Raw genomic sequence first — 23,058 nt, forward strand, 5'->3', positions numbered from 1 at the left:
AATGTGGGACTCGATCCCGGGTCTCCAGGATCACACCCCAGGTTGCAGGCGGCACTAAACCGCTGCGCCACCAGGGCTGCCCCCCTAAGTCCTTGTTTTCAATTAAGTGCAGCATCTTGATTTTTTTCAAGCATATCCTAAGTGTGCAATAACATCATAAAAAGTTTCCCATTTTCCACATTATAAAACTTTTCCTAACTCTAGAACAAAACCTTACATGCCCTTGGATGCATAGCCATCCATTCCAAAAAGCATTCTGGCATCTTGGCATAGAAATGATGCTGGGAACTCTGTAAAGCTCCCTGGTACTCAAGGAGTTCAGCAAATGACAATTTCAATGGATTTCTGCAAAATGCCTTTATTGATAGCCCAGCAGGTGTTCCTTCCATTAAAACACAGAATATTAAGGGCGCCCTTGATTTACATTCTAAGCTTGATTTATACAATGGTTTTTGATATGCACAGCTTTTGTCCCCAAGTATTAATTCTGTTAAATATTTCCCAGCCAGTTGCTTCTAGATCTCCCCAAGGAATGAGAAATGATAATACATCTTGTACCTGTGATTTTGCCAGCGTCCCCATTTCATCTACTTATGGCAAGAGGTAACGGCAAATTCGGACAGGAGAGAGTAAGGTACACAGTTTGAATATCTGTCTTTCCTCTAAGGAGATGGAGCCATTCCACGGGCGTCACTTATGGCCCCAGGCACTCCCCAGGAAGGTTGTAAAGCATCATATCTTAATACGTTACTAGCGGAACCTGAGCTCCCCGTGGTGCCATTGCCTACCTCGGCTGGCATGAAGGTGTCTCCTGGGAGCACAGGGTTAATTACTTAATGTAAGCAAGCTCAGGCAACCCCAGACTACCCTGGGAGATGCCCTGCCATGAGCATGTCTTACAGATGAAGAAGCTGAGACCCGTAAAGGCCAAGGAATTTGTGTAAGATCCTATCCCTGGTAAATGGTGGGTCTAGGATTATGTTTCTTCCAGACTCTGATCTTTCCACCGTATCCTTCTGCCCCTGGCTTCTTAGAAGACATGCTGGCTTAGGAATCAGGACACTTGGGTTTCAACTCAGCATGCCGCTGGGCAATCGCTATACTCCCTGTATTTGTCTCCCTTGGAAAATAAAGGACAGTACCAACAAGGCTTTTGTAGTTTAGAGGCTGATCCAGCCAGTCCTCTCTTGATGCAACAAGACTGACGGGAGGTAGCCTGATGTAGGGGATGCAGTGCTTGGCCTGCGATCCGGTGTTCCGCCAGCCAGATGCCGTGTGGCAGGTTAATTCCCACTCCAGGCCTGCTTCCCATCTGTGAGATGAGGGGTGGACAGGCGGGCTCGGAGTCCTCCTGTCCTAAACTTCCAGGATTCTGTATCATCCTCAAATCATCTTGTACCTCGGACACTCACGAACAGTTTAAGGTTAATCGGTTCTCTATTCCTGGAATCTGGTTTTAAAAAGTGCTTACATTTGGCTAGCCTTCCAGCTTTCGTAAATCAGCTTATGGAGCACAAATTTAACATTAAAAAAGGGGGAGTGGGAGGTACAGTCTTCCAGTTAATGGAACAAAGAGGACACCGGGATAACATGCACAGCACAGGGAATTTAGTCAATGGTACGGTGACAGCATGTGGTGACAGATAGGAGCCACCCTTGTGGTGAGCACAGCATAACAGTTTTTGAGTCACTACAGTGTATACCTGAGACTGATGTCACCCTATGTGCCAACTATACGTCAATAAGAATTAAATTTTTAAAAATATTAAAGCACCAATCCGCACAAATTCTAATTTCTCATCTATCTGAGGCTGACGTGACTAGATAAGATATAAATAATTCAGTTTTATTTACTGGAATCACTTTTGTCTGAGCAGAGGCCATGCAGTCCTAACAGGAATGGCACGGTGCTGTGCTGGTCAATACTCGGATTCTAGCTCTGATGCTCAGTAGCTCTGCATCCTCGAGGAAGTTGTTGAATGGACCTTCAGGTTCCTCATCTGTAAAAGGAGAAGAGCACCCACCTTGCAGAGCATTAGGTCTGAACATGATACACGAACATGCCTCACAGCACAGTGGTGTGCAGCAGGCCCTCAACAAATGAATGAGCAGACCATGAAAAGCAGAAAGCTCCCATCAGTCTGATGATGTACAGAGGGCATTACTCAAAGAAACGCCCAGCTACAAAGCAGCTCAGGGTCAGCTGCCGCCCAGAAGTATGCTGGGAACCATGAGTCGACTGTGCGCGTTAGAATAATCTACGGAGCTTTAAACTGCACGATGCGCAGGCCACACTCCAGGCCCTAAGCAGAACTGTGTGGGACCAATGTGTAGCTGAGGGGAAGGTCCCCTGACTTACAATCCTACCTCTCTAGGCTTGCTCTTAGAATGCACATGTCCTGGCCTGAATGCTGGGCCCAGAGAGCCAATGGTAGGCCTGAGGCCCATCCTGTTAACCAGGACACCTGCTGCTGTGTGCTCAGGCGTGCACTACTCGGGCAGTAACAGCCGTAGCAATAACACGCCGCTAGGAAGCTGTTCGGCAGGTGGGACAACTGGCAGCGACCGGAAGTGCGGTATGCTGGGTATCGGCCTAGGACGGTGGCCTCAGGGAACTGACCGTCAACCACAAGAGGTGAGCCTACTGAACAAGGAGCTGTGTGTGCGCCAGACAAGAATCAATGCTATCAAAGTGGAACGGGAGAGTGCAGGGGCAGGCAGAGGTCCAGGAGCACCGCATAGGTGGGGTGTATTTTTTTTTTGAGTGGACTGCAGAAATAACAGAGAAAGAAAGGCAAGCAGAGTCTCAGGTAGGAAGCCGCTGCCGGCTAAAATGGCAGGCATTACCACCGTTCCACCTTAGCATGCAAGGCTCATCCCAGGAGTCTGACTTTATTCAATCAATATAACACCATCTCTGCGCTAAGCCGCCCCGATAGAGCCAGCTCTCTGGAGGTGGTTTTGGAGCCATTAGCTAATTCTATCAACTTTCGTGTAGCTTAGACTCTGGAGGAGGAGAGGAACCAGATCTGCCTGTCCTGAACCTCTTGTGGAACCTGCCAGTGATAGCTGTAAGGACCTTATGGATCTAGTTCCACCTTCTCATGCCACAGATGGGGAGTCCAAGGCCCCAGCAGGGGAAGGGACGTGTCCAGGGGGAGGAGGGATGGTGCGCCTACTGTCCACACCATATGCAGCAAGAGGCCAGGGGTCAGACTGCTGGATCTGGAAGGGTCTTGGCCACTGGCCACTGCCATCCCCCAGTGGGAACCTCGGCAGAGAGAAGGGAAGTGACTCACTTGAGGGCCAGGATGAGCAGCTCTTTCTTGCCCCTCTGCCTCCTAACAGAAGCCTCACAATGGACTAGAGGAATGGTATGTGGCAGTATGGCCAGTCCAGAGAATGGAACCACCGACTTCAAATATAAATAGTGTGAACAAAGGACTGGATAAAAGTCGGTTTCCCTAACACGCTCCCATCTTCGGTGAGCTGCTTTGTTTCTGGAGAGACTGGCCCTGGAAGGGAGTGCAGGAAAAGGCAGCACTAATATGAACGCCAAGGCTGCAGAATGGGGGGGGCTGGCTCGGGGGCTTTCAGACCACCTGCACTTGGCTCAGAAATTCCGTGACTCCTTCTCTGGTGAGGAAGACTACCTCCCCTGTGTTCTGGCTCCAAACTTCAAAATGTGCAGGGTCCTCCAGGGCCCTCTTGCCGGCAATGATCACAAAGGGGTACCCAAACTTGTTGGCATCTTTCAGTCTGTTTCCAATGGTTCGATGGGTCCTGTCGTCGAGCAGCACCTCCCCACGGAGCTGCGGCACTGCCTCTGTAATAAGGTCGTACAGGTGTCCTGTGAGCTCAGTGGCCACCTCCTCCTTACTGCCCTTCTTTGGGGGGATGAGGCACACCTGGTAAGGTGCCAGGAGGCCGGGCCAGCGAATGCAGTCCTCCGTGGACAGCACTTCAATGGCGGCAGCCAGTATCCGAGTCACGCCCAGGCCATAGCAGCCCATCTCAGCCGGGCACGGTCTTCCTTGGGCGTCAGTGAACTGAGCATTGAAAATGGAGGAGTACTTGGTGCCCAGGTAAAAGGTGTGCCCCACCTCAATGCCTCTGGCTTCGGTCAGTGGGCTCTGGCAGGCCGGGCAGTCGGTCTGCGACAAGCGCAGTGTCTCCATGTTGGCCGAGAAGCCGCAGCTGGGACAGACTGCAAATCGGTCCTCCCCGATGTCGGCCGGCAGCTGGAACTCATGGGACGCAGTGCCCCCAATGCTGCCCACGTCCGCCTGGACCCTGATGCACCGCAGCCCCAGCCTGTGGAACAGGCTACTGTAGGCCCCACACACCAGGCCGTAGGTCTGCCGGGCAGCCTCTGGGGAGGAGTCGAAGGTGTACATGTCCTTCATGTAGAACTCCCGGCCACGAAGAAGACCGAAGCGGGGCCGGGGCTCATCCCGAAACTTCCTCGTCACCTGGTACAGCAGGAATGGGAGCTGCCTGTAAGACAGTGTCTTCTGGGAGGCGACCAGGGCTGTGACAGCTTCCTCGTGAGTGGGTCCTAAGCAGTATTCCTTGCCATGTCGGTCTCTAAGTCTTAGCAGCTCCTTGCCCATCAAGTCCCACCGGTTGGTGGCTCGCCAGAGCTCCGCTGGGCTGAGGCTGGGCATGTTGACCTTCTGCCCCCCGATGGCCTGCATCTCCTGGTCTATCACCCGCTGGAGCTTCTCCATGGCACGCACGGTATAAGGCAGGAGGTGATAACAGCCGGGGCTTGCCGGGTAGATGAGGCCTACCTGCTGCATCAGCCGCTGGCTCTTACAGGTCAGGTCGTCAGATCTGCCCTCGAGAGAGAGCACCTGGTCTTCCCGAAGGTTCTGGGGCTGGAACATGCGGGATAACACCAAGCGCTTCCCTCTCTCGGGGTCACAGTGGTAACACCTGTGAGGAACATACCCAGAGAGCTGGTGGCTGCAGGTGGCCAGGGTGGGCAGTGCTCTGCATCTTGACAGCAGCCCTTCCATGACATCTAGCACAGAGTGGCAGTTGCGCCTGGAGAGAAATGAGCCGAGCAGAGATCCGCGTTAACTGTGTTCTGACACCGACACAGAGCCAGCTCAGTCGGGACCCCAACAAACTTCTAAGCCAGCCATCAATTTTGCAGATGTGAACCCTTTCATTTCTAATTTTCTAGCAGATTCAAGTACTACCTTTGTTTAAAAGAAAATCAGTACTTTCCCATTTATAAAAATATAACAGCATACTGGGGAGAGAGACCACAGCTTGGGGATGGCCCTGGCTCTGGTGTCAGGCAGCCTTGACTCCAGGTGGGCTTCTTGCCGACTCTACACCCTTGTGCCCAGGATGTGTGACTTAACCCCTCTGTGCTCAGTTTCTTCATCTGCAAAATGGTAATTCAACAGGACTTATCTTGTAGGCTCGTTGTGGGGATTTAGAAGAGTTATAAAAAGTTATTAGAATAGTATCTGGCACATTCTATGAGTGCCATCAATGTTTGCTATGGTTACTACAGAAAACTGGGAAAAAAACAGAAACAAGTAAAAAAGAAAAGGAAACCAACTCGAATCCCTCAGCCTGGACACAACTGCTGCTGACAATCCCTTGTCTCTTTTGCAAGCTCTGTCCTTTGCCCATGTTTCCACCCCGCTCCTGCCTTAAGTGTCTATGCCTCTTTCCTCCTCAGAGCGCTCCTTGTCAGGCCTCACGCTCACGACCCTGAGTCAACATCTGCACTCCAGCTCCAGACCTACCTATCCGACTGTCTCCTGGAGAACACGATGCACCTGGAAGGCACTTAGCACCTTCCTCCCTTTCCCCACCCCCGTCCCCTCCGTGCAGCCTATCACTCTCAATGGCACCAAAAGCCCAAACCAGAAACCTGGATTCATCCACTCTGCCCCCTCATGGCCCACACGCACCAACCCTCTCAGCCCTGCCATCCTGCCCCTTCACTTGCTGTTCAGTCTGTCCCTCCTCCCCACCTCCACACCACCATCCCTCCCCTGGGCTACTGTAGCAGCCTCCACCCTGGGCCCCAGCTTCCATCGCTGCCTTCCTCCAATCCATTCTCCATGCTGCAGCCACGAGGGACTTCCTGCGGCCCTTAGAATCAGGTCTAAGCTTCTGAACCTCTCCACACACGAGCTGGCTGATGGCCCCCTGAGGCTTGGCCTCATCAATAGCCCTTTCCACGCTCCAGCTGTACCATGCTCACTCTTTAACACATGTGCCCCTTGCATACCAACATCGACTTATCCCCCCAGTCTTGGGATCACCATCCTGTCCTCCAGGATGCCTTCCTGGTCCCACTCCCATGCCCAGAAGGCCAGCTTCTCCCACAGCAACCCATACTCTCAGAGCTGATCACTTTCAGAGTGACCGCTCGGGTTGCTGCCCCCGGACACTCAGCTCTGTGCGGCTAAGGACCACATCTAACTTGCTTGCCACTCAGCATGGGGCAGGGCTTTCCTAGACACTGTCTTCTGAACGAGCATATGTGTTTCTCTAGGATTCTACAAAATGCTCACATTCTTGATGACAGTACAACATTCTACTGAGCATATCAGACATGATTCTCCTACTACAGAGAGTTGTCATTTTCTCTGTTATATATAATCTACAATGAACAGAAGGCTTTTGTTTGTTTGTTGTACATCTGGCAGAGATTCTCAGGAATGGAATCACGGAGTCAACACATATGAACTCTTTTAAGGTTCTTGATTTATATTGCCAAGTTCAGCGAGCGCCGCTACCTTTTAGCATCTCCCATGATGTAGGGCTGCCCTGCAGTATGCTGGCAATGGGTTGCTGACTCCTCTCAGCTCTGGGGAACCCCTGGGCGGCCCCCCCTAGCTTCCCAGTGGCTTCAAGGCCTCCGGCTGGTCCCCTGCCACCTCGGGCAGCCTCACCCATTTCCCCCATGCACGGTACAAATATTATCATCTACGTGGCCTGTGGCCGGAGGCAGGTTGGGAGGCACTACCACAGAGCTCTAATGTGCCTGAGTGGAAAAGTGCAGGCCCCGAAGGTTAAGAACACATGGTTCACATCCGGCTCCCTCATTTCAGGTCCCACCTCAGGCCAGGGGCCCACACCAAAAACTCCTTCACCATTGACTCCTCCTAAAGCAGACGAGCCCATCTTTGATCTTCCTCTCAAGTCCACCCCCCTCTTTTCTGGCTCTTACTGCCTCTACCCTGGGTTAGCTCCTCACAACTGCTTGGTCCATTACAGTAGCCCAGTGGTTGTGAAACTTAAGTGAGCAACAGAATCACCTGGATGACTTGTTAAAACATTGATTGTGGGGCCTCAGCCCCAGAGTTTCTGATTCAGTGGGCCTGGGGTGTGGGCAGAGAAACTGTAATTCCAACACGTTTCCAGGTGATGCTGCTACTGTTGGTCCAGGGACCACTCTGGGAAAAGCACTATAAACTCCACGTGGGCAGTAACCATATCTGTCTTATTCCAAGTAACATCCCACATGATGCCTGCACATAGTTGATCCTCAATACATGCCCATCAATGACTGAACTGAATGACTCTTGAACCCGTCTGTCCTGTCTCCATATTACAGCTAAAAAGACAGTTAATCCAATCACTCCCTTGCTTATAACCCATTAATGGCTCCCCATCATAATTTTTTTGAAATGGTACTTCCAGAGGAAGCCTCTTCATATTTTGATTCTAACACACTTCCAGCTTCTTCCAGCTTCCAGCTTCTTATCCTACCACTCTCCTAACATGCTCCAAACTGCTCATCATTCCCGAAGAGGCCAGCTTCACCCCAGTCAGCTGCATCATTCAAGGCTCCTTTTTGCAAGAAGCTTCTCCAACCCCTCCAAACAGAGATGATCACTTCCTTCTCTGTGCCCCCACCTCTTCATAGTCTACTGCACCGGAATAATTTTCAAAAACTTTTCTGAGAAACTGCTGTTCCCAGGCACTGGGAGTGAGCAATGCTTCCTGTCCTATTCCTCCATCAAATGAGGAGTTCATGATATTTTCTATATTGTCAGATTTCAGGGTCTAGCACAACGCCTAATATTTGGGCTACTACTAATAACGCTTGCTGATCAAAAGTGAATGAAAAGCAAAGTGAAGGAGTGCAATGCGGCAATTATCCAGGTAGTTTAAATAAAAGCCTTAAGCCTTCTGTCCTCACCCCCAATGTGTCCCTGTCCTCAGACCCCTCAGCTTACAAAGATGGGGGAATAAATTACTCGTCTCAAATGTTCAAGGTTATCTACAGACAGTACCTTGAAAGCAGTATAGGAATGAATGTGTCAGGGGACCTGGCAATCTGGGTGGCTCAATCCGTTAAGCATTTGCTTTTGGCTCAGGTCATGATCCCAGGGTCGTAGGATGGAGTCCCGCATCACCCAGCTCCCTGCTCAGTGGGGAGCCTGCTTCTCCCTCTCCTGCTCCCTCTGCTTATGTGCATTCTCTTGTAGGAGATAAAATCTTTTTTTAAAAAAACGTTTTATTTATTTATTCATAAGAGACACACAGGCAGAGACATAGGCAAAGGAAGAAGCAGGCTCCTCGTAGGGAGCCCGATGTGGGACTCGATCCCAGGACCCGGGGATGACCATCTGAGCCGAAGGCAGATGCTCAACCACTGAACCACCCAGGTGCCCCCAGTAAAAAAAAAAGGAATTAATGTGTCCTGCACCTCAGACTCTGGCAAAGAGCCTCTGAGTCACTCAGTCATTCATTCAACAAACTTTCACGGAGCAGCTGCTCGGGTGCTCGAGGCACAGGCCTCTTGCAGGGTGAACTTGACGCGGGCCTGCAATCCAACCAGCAAAGCTGTACGTGAGGCTCCTGGTACAGAGCGAGCGCCACCGTGCTAGCTATTGCCCTCCTGCGCAGCTCACCCAAGAGGCAAGCTCGGGGAGGCCAGGTCACTGCAGAGGAGCAGAGGAGCACGGGAAGGAGCTCCCCGCCTCCCGGTTTCCACGGTGTCCGTCTGGGACAGCAAAGGAGCCCCAGACCTCGTTCTCCCGACGCGGCCCGGCCTTCACTGGCCGGCTGGCCCTGCTCAACCAACTTCGGTCTCGGGGTCTCGGTCTCCCCACACGTAAGATGGGGGGAGGGGGCGTCGGCCGGGCCCCCACGCGCTCCCAGCGGGTCCCTGCAGGGCTGGCGCTCCCAGGAACGCCGTGGCCCCCAAGGCCCGAGGTCCTCCACGCAGGAAGCGCTGTCATCCGAGAGTTCAGGCGACTGCGACCGCGCCGCACAGCCGCGACGGGATGCACGTGGACGCGCCGCCCCCGCGGTCCTCGGTCTCCGCGCTCACAGCCGAGCCCGAGCCCGAGCGCGCTCTCCACCCCGCCGGCCCCACCGGGCCCGCCCGATCCTCGCGGCCACCCAAGCTCACCAGCCCGAGCCGCAGTCAACGCCGCCCGCCCGCGCGCCCGCCGCGCCGGCCCAACGCGCCTGCGCCAGCGGGGTGCCAAGCCCCGCCTCCTGGCCGCCGTGCCAATCAGAGAGCCGCTCCCACGGGGAGCCAGGCGCGCGGGTCAGGCCTTCCGGAAGTTGAGCGAGGGAGCTAGAGCCCCGCTCTCCTCCACGACCATAGATAGACCGGGACAGCGAGGAGTAAATTACCGTTCCGGAAGTCCCCTCTAGGACTTGGGGAGGTGTAACTCTATGGTAAGAGCCTGGCGCGGCGTGGGTGGCGTGGCGTGGCGCCCCGCTCTTGGAGTGGGACGGCCGCCGGCAGTGAGCCTTTCCGGTCGGAATCTACCCTGGGACTTCACAGGCTTTCCACTTTTTTTTTAAGATTTTATTTATTTATTCATAGACACACATAGAGAGAGGGAGAGGCAGAGACACAGGCAGAGGGAGGAGCAGGCTCCATGCAGGGAGCCCGACGTGGGACTCGATCCCGGGACTCCAGGATCACGCCCCGGGCTGCAGGCGGCGCCAAACCGCTGCGCCACCGGGGCTGCCCCAGGCTTTCCACTTAAATGCATTTAAAATTGTTAAGGATTTTATTTATTTATTTGAGACTGTGCGAGCAAGAGAAAGCGCAAATCGGGAGCGACAGAGCAAGAGGGAGAAGCTGACTCCCTGCTCAGCGAGGAGCCCCATGCAATTCTGGGCTCCATCCCAGGACTCTGCGGTCGTGACCAGAGCTGAAGGCAGACGCTTGACCGACTGAGCCACTGGGCACCCCCATTAGAAAAAAAAATGTTTTTTTAAAGATTTTATGTAATTATTCATGAGAGAGGCAGGGACACAGGCAGAGGGAGAAGCAGGCTTCCTGCAGGGAGCCTGACGTGGGACTTGATCCTGGGCCTCCGGGAGCATGACCTGAGCCAAAGGCAGACGCTCAACCACTGAGCCACCCAGGTACCCCCCCCCCCCCATTTAAAATTTTTAAGTAGAAAAAAAAATACCTTCATTACAAAGCCCAAGACAGTTTTTAAGACACTAAATCAAATGTTCATTCCCAAATATATATATATATTTTAATTTTTAAAGATTTTATTTATTCATAGGAGACACAGAGAGAGGCAGAGACAGGAAGAGGAAGGAGAAGCAGGCTCCATGCAGGGGAGCCCGACATCAGACTCAATCCCGGGACTCCAGGATCAGGCCCTGAGCCAAAGGTAGTGGCTTAACCGCTGAGCCACCCAGGGATCCCTCAAAATACTTTTTTGATTAGCTACCACATACCAACCACTTGGAGAAACTGGGAATAGAACAAAGTTCCCTGCTTTCTTACATTCTAGTGAAAAGAGTCCATATAATTAATACAGTGAAATTTAGGAGGGGACCAGGAACTCAGTAACCAAAGTAGTATTTTTATGCAGTTAATCTAAAAAAAAACCCAAAATTAATGTAAAAATCCGTGGTGAACAAAATACAAAAGTTTTAAATAAAGACAGAATCCATCAGTATCCATGCATAGAAAAAAAATTAACTATGAAAAGGGAATGGACTGGACGTAGAGTGGTTGCAATTTTTTAAAAAGTTTATTTATTCATAGAGACACAGCTAGAGAGAGACTCAGAGACACAGGCAGAGGGAGGAGTAGGCTCCATGCAGGGAGCCCGACGTGGTACTCGATCCCAGGTCTCCAGGATCACACCCTGGGCTGCAGGCGGCGCTAAACCGCTACGCCACAGGGGCTGCCAGAGTGGTTGCACTTTAAAATAGGATGATCAGGGAAAGCTTCATCTAGAATGTGACATTTTGGCAAAGACCTCAAGGTGACACAGCCTTGCAGATATATAGGGGAAGAATGTTCTAGACACAGAGAACCAAGTACATATGTCCTGAGGAGGGAGCTAGTCTATCCAGTGCCTAAAAGGTACCAAACCCAATGCAAGACACTGACCCCAGGAAGCTCTCAGACCCCAAAATCTGCCAGGAACAATATTGTATGATCAGTGGTGTAGTGGGGGCCATTGAAAGCCCTGTGGGAATGTAGGGAAGGAGGACTTCACTGAGGAGGCGATCTATGAGCTGAGCCTGAAGAATGAGTCGGGTTTACCAGGACAAGAATGGTGGTGGGAGTGGAGTGGAATGGCCAGGCTGAGGGACCAGGATACTTGGGCAGGGAATCAGGAAATGATGAGTTGGTATGAGGGAGCCATGGGGGTGTCATAGCGTTTACATCTTTATTTCCCACTGCTACCAACAGCGCTTGACACACAGGCCAAAGCAGTTTTTCTCAACCTTAACTGTACTGGACTCACCCTGTGTCCCAATCCCCCAGGCCCAAGATGCCGGGTATCAATCTGGGGTGGGCCTGAGCATCACTAGTTCCCCAGATGATCCTAATGTGCAGTCAGGGCTAGCCCTGCTGCTCTAGAGGAAAGGAATTGGACACCCTGGTTTGGGGCATTGGATTGCAGGGGGCGGTGTCTATGCCTGTCATCACCTTGGTCCTACAGTGGGAGAAAATACAGCTTTGGGTGAACCCCAAGACTGGTATCTGCCCTCCAGCGAGGAGGCCAGGCAGAGCTGGGCTGGACCTGAACTCCTTTGGTCTAAGAATGTCACTGGGCGTCTGCAGCTCAGCAGTCCAGGCTTTCCCCAAGGAGTGCAGTCCTAAAGGTTTTACTGAGGCAATGCGCCCCATGTCTCCTCTCTGGAGGCAGGAGGTGAATAATCTTCAGTAGCAGGATCCCCTGTAACCTTATATTTCTTCCTGCTTCCATGCATGTTATTACATCCCTTCCAATCCTGGAAACGCCAGGCATCCGTCCTCTGCACCCTGAGGTGTTAATTATTTCTCAATTAGCAGTTCCCAGGCTGTAGAGCATAGTGGCGTGGAGAGGCCTAATGACTTGCAGTGTTTATACACCCCCACACCTTCAGAGCACTTTACCAATGGTAACTAATTAATGCTTACGACCCCCTTGGGAGGTAGGCCGAGAACTGCTGCATTTTAGTGTGAGTTTGCAGGAGGTTTTGCAGCCTGATCCAGCCATGGTCAGAGCAGATTTGCTCCCACTGAGAAAGTCCAGGTGTGGTAGAGACCCAGAATCCAGCACTATTGCCACAGCAATTTCTGGTGTGACATTTCAGTCAATTACTCGACCAGTTATTTATTGGGTATTTGATTTACAGAGTTCATTCGTGATTAGAACACTACAAGTTCCATAAAACGGAAAAGAGAGCCCACAGAAAAAATTCATTCATTCAGTATCATAAAAAAAAAAAAAAAAAAAAAAAGCAAAAGGATCCCACACCTCACACCTGTACCGGTGTTCCACAGCCATGGAGACACACCCTGCACTTAACACGTTGCTTCCAATGGCTATAGGTCAGACGGGGAGCTCCTTAAGGGCAGGCATAGGTTTTGCACTTTTCTGTATCCTTAACCTTGACCTGAGGGCCTGGACCCAGTTGGGGATTAACAAAATAATTTGTTTTTTGATTGTTGCTTTCTTTTTTTATATTTTTTTAAGATTTTATTTATTCATGAGAGACACACAGAGAGGCAGAGACACAGGCAGAGGGAGAAGCAGGCTCCACACAGGGAGCCCAACGCGGGACTCAATCCCGAGACTCCAGGGCTGTGCCCTGGGCCAAAGGCAGGCACTAAACCCCTGAGTCATCCAGGAATCCCCAATTGTTGTTTTAATATATCAGTGAATGATTTGTCTCTTCCTCAGGTCAGACCCCCTGCAAGGACACACTGAGTCATTCTCTTATCCAGAGCCCATGGTCTGGCCAGAGGGACCCTGAATATGTGTTGAGTGGACAAGTGAAGTCAGAGTTCATGGTGAACTTCCTGACCTCAAGTTGCTCATAATTGCCTGGAAAGTCTACCTCTCAAATTGATGGTCCCATAATCCTGTAGTAAGAAGTTGTGAAGAGAGGAGAGCAAGAGCTATACTGCATGGGGGAGGGGAGTAGCATCAGGGAGGGCTTCTTGGAGGAGGGGACATGGAAATGGACCTTAAAGGATACCAGGAGCTTCCCAGGATGATAGGGGAGATAGTCTAATCAGAGAGAAAGCAAGGGACCACTGGCTATATTTTGAGATGGTTCAGTGAGAGATGTAATGGAAAGCATCTGGCTCATCCTTCAATCCATTCCAACTCCGGGGACCCCATGGCTCCCCTCACTCACCATAAGGAGAGAACCCTCATTCTGCTGCTGCGTTTTTCCTTCAGACTCTCGTCTCCAGCAACCGCCCAGGATCCATTCCCTTTTGTCTTTAGGGGCCTCTTCTCCTTGGGCCCAGAGTGAATTACCTGTTCACTTGTTTGGTGCCTAAGTCTAGGGTCATTAGAGACCAGAAGGGGGCTGAGAAGCTGGGTCTCCCCTTTTATTTTTCAAATATTTCATTTATTTATTTTGAGAGTGAAAGTGAGAGTGTGCAGCCAAGTGAGGGGAGAGGTAAGTGGAGAGGGAGTGAGAGAATCTCAAGCAGACTCTGTGCTGAGCACGGAACCCGATGTGGGGCTCCATCTCACAACCCTGAGATCATGACCTGAGCTGAAATTAAGAGTTGGACACTTAACTGACTGAGCCACCCAGGTGCCCCAGTGGGCCCATTTTTTATCCAGATTCTTCGGAATTGAAGAGTATGACTGCCATTCATCATCATCATCATCATCATCAATCATCATCATCGTTCACATTTTTAGAGTATTTGTTATGAGCCAGGGGCAATATTAAACACTTTACACCATACCTGATTTAATCCTCACAATAGTCTCATGAGGGTATAAGTATCACTATTATGTCCATTTTACAGATGAGGCAGCCAAGGCTTGGAAAGATTGGTTAGCTTGTCCATGGTCAACACAACTGGTAAAAGGGGGAGAAAGGATCAACTCCAGGTCTGTTTGGTGCAAAGTCTGGTCTCCACACTCATAGCCTCCAATGGCAACTTATCAGTATCAGATATGTCTTGATCCATAACCAAATTTGTAGGAGTGATCACTCGAACAGACCATTTCTCTTCAGCTGGGTACCCTCTGTCTGGAGGCCTGCTCTTCAGGGCCTGGCTCAAGGGCATCTTATTAGAGACTCTTCCTTGAAACCTCCACTGGCAGGGACTCTCCCTCTCTTGAGACCCCTCAAAATTATGTTTGTTCCCTTTCTGGGATTATAGCCGGGTGTGCACACGCAGTGGGGCAAAGAGACCAGAGTGGAAGTCCTCACTTTTCCACTCACTAACCATGTGCTTGTGGAGGATACTTAACCTCCCTGAGGCTCACATGCCCCAGCCTTTAAAGAACAGTGACATCTTTCCCTTGGCGTTTGATGAAGATGAAAAGGGCTCAGCGCAGTGCCCAGCGTGGAGTCGGGGTTCAGTAGTGTTTGCTATTATTACTCTTATTATTGATGATGAAGGGTCGTGGCTGGCACAGTGTCTGGCACACACTAGGTCAGTGTAGCACATACAAAAAAGTCATCTTTCCCGCCCACTGCTAGACCTCCAGCTCCAGGGTGGGGGGCACAGGTCATGTCCGTTTCTAGCCCTGCCACAGTAAATCATCTTACTGTGCTAAGAGGTTTTGCTCTTTTCTGCACAGAGTAAATCTCAATACCTATTTGCCGGATTAATGTCTTTCTAAATAATTCCCTCAATTCATGGGAATGCCTTGTTCAAAATGCAACACAACAAGATCCCAACAGTAGTTAATCTGTCAACCAGTAAGTCCTTTGGGTGAGTTCCTCAGAGCACTGGGCACAGCTCAAGCCCTGGGCACAGTGTAGGTGCCCCAGGACAGAGCAAAGGATCACAGACCTGTGAGTGTGGGTGTGATTCCAGCAGGCTATCTGGTCACTGTCATCCAGATGGAAGAGAGAACTGAGTTCCTTCCAACAGGTCCTCCTTGCCCTTTCTCTCCGGTGCACTGTTTGGGTTAGATGTGAGTTTGTACCTCTCGAAGGCTCAGAGAGAAGAAGACCGCATCTAAACGCGCCTGGGTTTGCTTTCCAGCTCTGAAACTTCCTGGCCCTGTGACGTGGGGCAAAGGACTTGACCTTTCTGGTCTTTGGCTATAATACAATAGGGTCAGTAACCTCTCTGAAGTGTTGTGAAGAGCGAGCAAACAACATGGTAGAACAACTTTGTAAACTGAAAGTTTTGATGAACACTAGTAATAGAAATAAACTCAGAGGTGCCTGGGTGACTCAGTCGGTTGAATGTCTGCTTTTGGCTCAGGTCATGGTCCCGGGGTGCTGAGATTGAACCGCATGTTGGGCTCCCTGCTCAGCGGGAAGTCTTCTTCTCCCTCTGCCTCCCTCCTTCCCTGCTGTGCTCGAGTTCACTCTCTCTCAAATAAATAAATAAAATATTTGAAAAAAAGAAGTATATTCAGAACATTCTTTTGTAAGATTAAATGTGTAATAAGATGATGACTTTTCAGTAATTAAATGAGATTATGTATGTGAAGCCCTGGGAGGGTGTCTGGTACATAGCACTCAGTGTAGAATTAACAATCATTAATACTTCAGTGTGGCCCTCTTCTCTGCCACTCCTCCAGCCTGGCAGCTCTTTCCTGCCACATCTACGTGGCTATGTGGCTACGTGGCTTACTCCTTCTCCTCCTCCAGATCTTTCCTCCAAGGTCACTCACAGCCAGGACTTCCTGACACCCTAATTTTCATGGCAATCCCCAACCCTTCCCCCATCACTCCTGATCCTCTTTCTCTCTGCTTTTTTTTTTCTTCACAGCATTTATCACCATTTAACATAGTAAATGTCTTACTTAGTTTTTTTGTTTGTTTGTTTATTTGCCTAGACCAATGGGCATCAAACTTTTTCTATAAAGGCCCAGACAGTAAATATTTCATGCTTTACAGGCCATGTGATCTCTGTCACAACCACTCAACTCTGTTGTTATAACATGAAAGCAGCCATAGAGACTAGTGGACAAATAAGCATGGCTGTGTTCCAATAAAACTTTATTTACAAAAACAGGCAGTGGCCTGGATCTGGCCTGTGGGCCATAGTTTGCAACCTCTGGCCTAGATAATTGCCTGACACATTGGAAATGCTTAGTAAATATTTGTTGAATGAATGAATTAGTGAATGAATGAATGAATGAATGGAGGAGCACAAAACACCTGGTACAGTGACTGGTACATATGTGGTACTCAGTAAATGCACATTCCTTTGTATTTTATACTTAATAAATACAACAAGATGGGTCATGATGTATTGCATTAGAGGTACAATGAAAGTGCCCTGGGAATACTGTGATGGTAGACTCTTCCTCTTGTGATGAGGAAGGACTTCAAAGGTATCTAAAGTTGGATCCCCCCCCAGAGCAGACCTCGAGTCAAGGATGCTGGGGCAAGCAGTTTATTTGGGAGGTGATCCCAGAAAGCATGGGGGTGGGGGAGGGAGTGAGCATGGAAAGCGCTGGAAGTGAATACAGGGTGTGGTAATGGACTAGCAGTTTCCTTCTGTGGGCAATGGGTCATCAGTCCCAACAGGACCACAGAGAGTCTATGAAACATCCCTCAGATCTATCCTGTCCCCCCACCCCAACCCTGCTGATGAGGCTGGGGGACTTTCCCTTAGTTTCCACTCCCCATTGGTTGAAGGCTTCTCCCAGAAGCATCAAATATCCAGTGTGTCCAGCCAGGTGGAGGGTGGCAGGTGCATGCAGTAGGATGACTCTGGCAGGCACTTGGGGGGTGAGGGGAGGAGGGAACATGAGCAGGCACTGAGATGATACTTGAGCTGGCCTTATAAGATAAATACATGCCATCTTGTTTAGGATACTGTCTTCAGGTCTTTGGTCTCCATGGCTAAGCTTAATCCTTTTTTTTTTTATTTAAATTTTTTTATTTTTTTATTTATGATAGTCACAGAGAGAGAGAGAGAGGGAGAGAGAGAGAGGCAGAGACATAGGCAGAGGGAGAAGCAGGCTCCATGCACTGGGAGCCCGACGTGGGATTCGATCCCGGGTTTCCAGGATCGCGCCCTGGGCCAAAGGCAGGCGCTAAACCGCTGCGCCACCCAGGGATCCCCTAAGCTTAATCCTAATGGGGACATTTGCTAATAGCTGTTCCAGCAGACAGAATGTCTTCTGTCCCTTTTATCCAGATGGAACACTGTGTCGGAAGGACTCCAATTGGCTTAACTTGGGTCATGTCAGCATTTGGGGGTGGAGGGCCCATATTATGATTGGCAGCTCTCTGCCACTGCTCAGAGTGGGGAAGGAGACATCAGTAGCCCAGGAAGAGAAGGTGTGATGTCCCCGGCGGAGCAGGATGCTGGGCAGATGGAACAATAGATCTCCACAGCAGTGGGGGTGTTTTTGTTTGTTTCTTTCACTTTGTGGATGACAAACAAACCTCACAGAGGAGCTGCAGTTTAATGAAACAATTTACACACCAAAATAGAACACGCTTCCATCACAGAGCTATTGACTGGGAAACATAAACATGAAAAATGCGTTCAGATTTTTTTAAGTGTTCAGTTTATAGAGCAACATATGTGATACAGGAGGGAATAACCTAGGCTCCAAAGAGTTAAAGAGCCATTCGTTAGGACTCTCTAGCCTGCCTACATTCCAGGCAGTGTGGAGGGACCTCGGGAAAGTCACCCAACCTCCTGGAGCCTCAGTTTCCTCATCTGTAAAAAGGGGACAGAGCTGATACACAGCTCACGGGCTTGTGGGGATTAACTGGGGCGAGGCGTGCGAGATGTGTGCCAGAACGACTGGCCCATGGCACGTTCTCAGTAAGTAGTTTCGATGGTGATGATGATGATAACTTTCTTAGGCTTCTCTGGGGGAGCTTTCCCTGCTCAAATTGTTCTTCTGTGGCCACCTAGAGACCTGGTGGAGCTTTTCCACATCTTCACGGGAGCTTTTGCTCACCTCTGTGGCCAAGAATATCCTCTGCCTCTCCTCCTCATCACAGCACTGGAGAGGTAGGAAGGGTGGCCCAGGGAAGGTGGAAGAGGGTGCAGGCCTGAGTGGCTGCCTGCGGGGAGGAGCCGAGGCAGGAAGGAGCTGGCTGTCAGGGTGTCCACTAACTCCACCAGCAAGCCCTGCCAGTGAGTTGGCCCCACAGAGCCCCGCCGGGGCTGGAAGCACGCCCGCAATGCCGGGGATCTGTTTCCATCTGCTCATTTTACTGCTGAGTTGTAAAGTGCTAAATATCATTATCCTCCCCTTCCTTAAACAAGAAAAAAAGTTAACAGCCTGAGAAAAGGAGATATTTCACTTCATTTGGCATCCAGCCACCATTATCCGCACAGGGTGCTCCCTCGGGGCCTGGTTAGGGATGAGCAGGAGCCCTGTTCTCGTCCGCATTCTGCTGCAGCCTCCGCTCCGTGCAGGCTCGGGGCCGGGCGCCGGCAGCTGGAGGCCGGGTCAGAGCCTGGCCTGCCCGCCGACCGAGTAGCCAGCCACCCACTGAACAACCTAAACACTGCGGCGATGGGCGCCACCAGGGAAAGAGAGAGTGGAGGCCACAGGAGAGTGACTTGTTCAAGTTCACCGTGCTTATTAGGGTCTGTTCTGTGTGGCTCCTGGAGACGAACTGACAGCCATAGTAGTAATTACAGAAGAGAAGATCTCAACTCAATAGCAGGACAGGCTCCGAAGACTTACATCTGCCAAAAAATGGAACAGTTCCCTCAATAGATAGGGAGCTGCCTGTCTTCCAGGGGCATGCACATGGTTCAGAAAATCCTTCCAGAACACTCACTGCTGACCGGAGTTCCGATCTAGATGGAGATGCTGGAGAGGTGAGGACTAATGTTCTTTCCAACACTGAGATTCTAGAAACCCAGAACTGAAAAAAAATCTTACCCGTTTTCAGGATCTTTAGGGTGCCTTGCTCACGCTGGCTAAGCGGGAATTTCTAGCTGCCCGGTGTTGGCTGCTAGACCCAGAGGAAGGAGTGGGCCAGCAGCACGAGGTGTGATTCATCTTCATTGCTCCAATTATGGGGTCATTAAGGCTTTTACTCTGCGATGCTCCCCTAAGGAACTCCCGCTGCTTCAAGTATATGACAGACAGTTGTCCTCCCAGCCACCTAGCGGACAGAGGTGTTCTGCAGGGTCAAGCTGTAATCAAATATCACCCGCCCACTAGCCTCCTCCAGGGGGGACTTCCATGCCCTGTCTTAGCAGTGACTTGCCGAATAGGTGCAGCCAAGGGCCGGGTCCCAAGCCCCAGGGACAGCCATCTTGGGGAAAGGCCACTAACTCAGGATGAGTATGACAGGTGCGGAGGTGTAGGGGTAGCCAGCACTGCCAGCTGAAACATCCAATAGCTTTCCATTGTTCTTCCAAAGTTCCCAGTATGGCCCATAGGCCCTGCATAACCCACACTGCCTGGTCTAGACTGTGAACTCCCTGAAGGCAAGGGCAAGGTCTATTTTTGTCTCCACCATAGCCCCAGGGCTTGGCCCTATGCTTGGCATTTGGCCAGCACTTGGTACATATTTGTTGAGTGAATGAATAGAAAGCCTGTAGTCTTCCTGGACTCGATGGAAGTAACCTTGGCAGAGGAGGCAGCTCTGAAAGGGCAGAGAGCACTGGCCGATGAGTCTGGAGGTGGGGTTCAAGTGTGCCTCTATCATCAATTTGTTGCTTGGCCTCAGTCAAGTCTGGCTCTCTTGCCTCAATTTCCCAATTGCAGAATTGGGGAATTGGCAGAAGGTGGCGAGGAGGTGGGAAGAAAGCTGATGCTTTCTTGTTGAGCTCTAGGCCTCAAAGGTCTTTGGGCTGCAGACGCTGGTGGGCCTGGTGATGGAGTCACCTGTTTGGGACTGAGGTAGCCATGTCACTGCTGCACATTTACTCAGGTCAAAAACCTGAGCCTATCTTTTGTGCCAAGCTCAGGGCAGGGTTATGGGGCTGAATCAGATGTGGTTCCTGCTCTAAAGATTCCAGAGTTGAGTGGGGGCAAAACTCACGTGGAGAGACGTATGACCCAAGGAGAGAGGCATAAATATATTACAGTGGAGCACAATGCCCTGAGAGCAATCCATGCATATAAGAAAGTGACTAATGACAGCTGGAAGGACTTGACAGTACTCCCTGGAGAAGGCACCTTTGAGCCAAGCACTTGGGATAGAAATTACAGGGAAAAAAAGCCAGCAGAGAAATAGGATGACAAAGGCACAGAGATAAGGCAGGTTGGGCAGGGAGACCAGTACCCGGTGGGGAGGGGGCAGGGGGTAAAGTGATGGGATAAGTTGGTTATCACAGGCCAAACGCTAGACCACAGACAACACATCTTCCAGGAAGGGTTTTGTCCCAGGAGGCAGCACGCAATAGGGCAGGTCTGGTCCAAATCCTTCCTGTATTTATTTGTCATCTTGTTCAGTGGCTCAGTGTCGTCATCTGTAAAATGAGGATTATGGTGCCTAACTCTTCAGGGCTGGTGAGGAATGCACTAAATTGACACGTATGGACTGCCTTGCACACAGGAAGCAGTTCTGGAAATGGGGTTTCCCTTCTTTTTTTTGGCTTTTGGCCAGAATTCAGATAACACTGAAAGAAGCTCTAGTGTGTATATGTTAGTCATTTTACACAACTAGCTATGGATGCGATTATCAGAAAGAAAGTTTATTGAAAAGGAATAAGAGGTAATGGAGGTTGAAATACACAACCCCGGGGGACAGGAAAAGTAAGGAAAGCAGCAAACCGGGAAGCTAGGGGACACAGACAAACTTCATCAGCTCCAACTTTGCCAGCAAGCTGCCTTGAATTCAGTTTGTGTGTTTGGGGAAGCAGGAGAAGAAAGAGCGGTTTTCTGTCCTAGGTTGTGGGTGGAGAAGGGCGTAGGGGAGGAGTGGAGAGGGCTGTGTATGCTCTTTGCTCTGGAGTCACCTGCTGGACTCTGCTGCAGTGGGGGTAAGAGGAAGGAGGGAGGGGGAGGGCACCACCCACGGCACCACCCACGGCAGGAGCCATGATGAACCGTGAGGTGGTATTTGAGGGCTTTGAGGGTAGTCCCTCTGCCCAGACTTCACAGATTTCACTGTTGGTGTCAGAGCATCATCCTAATGGATATCAGAGTGCCCCATGTGACAGGTGACACATAAACCCTTAACATGTAAACCCTTGATGCTTTAGTATTAATCAGTTTATTAGTATTTTTCCAAACCCGCAAAATGTTGACAGTAAGTTTGAAGTACAAGGGTGGGAGGCCAGGAGGTGTGACTTTGGGCAGGTCACCTCCCTTCTAGGATTCTCATCTACACAGGGAGTTGGAGTGTGAGATCTCTAAGGACTGCACTTCCCAGTCTGTTCTCCATCTGCCACTGGAGATGTGAGAAGCAATGCAGGGGTGCTGGCCTTTCCGTGGTGAAGTCTAAGGATCGGGGATATGAGCAAAGCAATGAGCAGAACTCTCCAAAGAAGGGGGGGAAATGCAAAATAAATCAAACCATTACGGGGGGGGGGGTGGTCTTGCCATTGTCGGTATGAACAACCATCATTCCCAGAATCTGGCAAGACCTTCATCTGGAATTCTTGGTTACATTGGCTCTTGTAGGTAGGGCCACAAGAATCAGGCTTGGCCATTCTAAAACGTACTGGCAATCAGAGCCTAAGTCTTTGACAAAAAAGTTCCACATCTAGGACTATGTCTAAGACTCTGTGACTAAGAGTTCAAGACTGTAAAATTCCAAGACTTTCTTCACTCTTCTGTGGAAGGTTCATGACTAGGTGCAGCTAGCACTTCCTGATGGGTGGGGACCCCAGGTTTTCCTAAGAACAGAGAAACCAAGCGATGATTCTGTTGGATGGGCTTTATGTCAGGGAGTCTGAGGGCCTTTCAGACCAAGCTCACCAAAGATGAGGCCTGCTGGAAGACTGCGGGGCAGGTAGGCAAAAGGCCTGAGCAGCCAGGTGTAGACCGTTGCTCTGCCCTTAGCGGCTCACCGTGTCGCTTTGCCCTCTGCTCTGGCATGGCTTTTAGGGGAGCGGGACTTGAGACCCACTCCAGTCAATTTATGTAAAGGCGGCTCTATCCTAAGAGTAGAGAGTGTGCTCCCGGCACTCTAAAGACAGGATTGCGCGGATTGCGCATTGGGACTAAGCAGCCGCCAATGATGGGGGCAATTGTCTGTAGCTTGCATCCGTCTTACTTTTTTTTTTTTTTTAATTTTTTTTTAATTTTTTTTTTTTATTTATTTATGATAGTCACACAGAGAGAGAGAGAGGCAGAGACATAGGCAGAGGGAGAAGCAGGCTCCATGCACTGGGAGCCCGACGTGGGATTTGATCCCGGGTCTCCAGGATCGCGCCCTGGGCCAAAGGCAGGCGCCAAACCGCTGCGCCACCCAGGGATCCCCCGTCTTACTTTTTGTGCCTATTTGCACAATTAGGTGCTTCCGACGCCCGTTTCCCAGGGGTCTCTCGCGTCTGGCCCAACACCCCCTGCTCCCCTTCATCAGGTCTTGGTGGCTTAGTGGGAGCGCCAAACTGCCCTCGGTCTCAACTCAACCGCCCCATCCCCACTCATTCCCGATAGAGAATCTAATTGGCTCTGCTCCACACCCAGCCTTCCGCAGGGAAGGCGGGTTTTCAGCATCCAGGTCGGGCCCACCCCGCTGTCGGCGGGGGGCGGGGCGGGGCCTCGG

General features: G+C 50.7%; 1 protein-coding gene across 3 annotated transcripts; it reads right to left on the bottom strand.

Moving 5' to 3' along the window:
• Window positions 1-338: 338 nt before the first annotated feature.
• On the bottom strand, window positions 339-9,460 carry PARS2 (prolyl-tRNA synthetase 2, mitochondrial). Of its 3 annotated transcripts, none has more exons than XM_072820355.1 (2): window positions 9,398-9,460; window positions 339-5,049 (listed from the first exon to the last, which is right to left on the bottom strand). In XM_072820355.1, the coding sequence occupies exon 2, from the start codon at window positions 5,019-5,021 to the stop codon at window positions 3,594-3,596; it is 1,428 nt and encodes a 475-aa protein (XP_072676456.1). In that variant the 5' UTR covers window positions 5,022-5,049; window positions 9,398-9,460; the 3' UTR covers window positions 339-3,593. The 3 variants fall into 3 exon arrangements, with proteins under 3 accessions (XP_072676456.1, XP_072676457.1, XP_072676458.1); XM_072820356.1 differs by having other exon boundaries at window positions 8,690-9,428; XM_072820357.1 differs by lacking the exon at window positions 9,398-9,460 and adding an exon at window positions 8,895-9,371.
• Window positions 9,461-23,058: the final 13,598 nt, after the last annotated feature.

The sequence above is a fragment of the Canis lupus genome, chromosome 3 (genome assembly GCF_048164855.1).
Source record: "Canis lupus baileyi chromosome 3, mCanLup2.hap1, whole genome shotgun sequence".
Classification (NCBI taxonomy): Eukaryota; Metazoa; Chordata; class Mammalia; order Carnivora; family Canidae; genus Canis; species Canis lupus.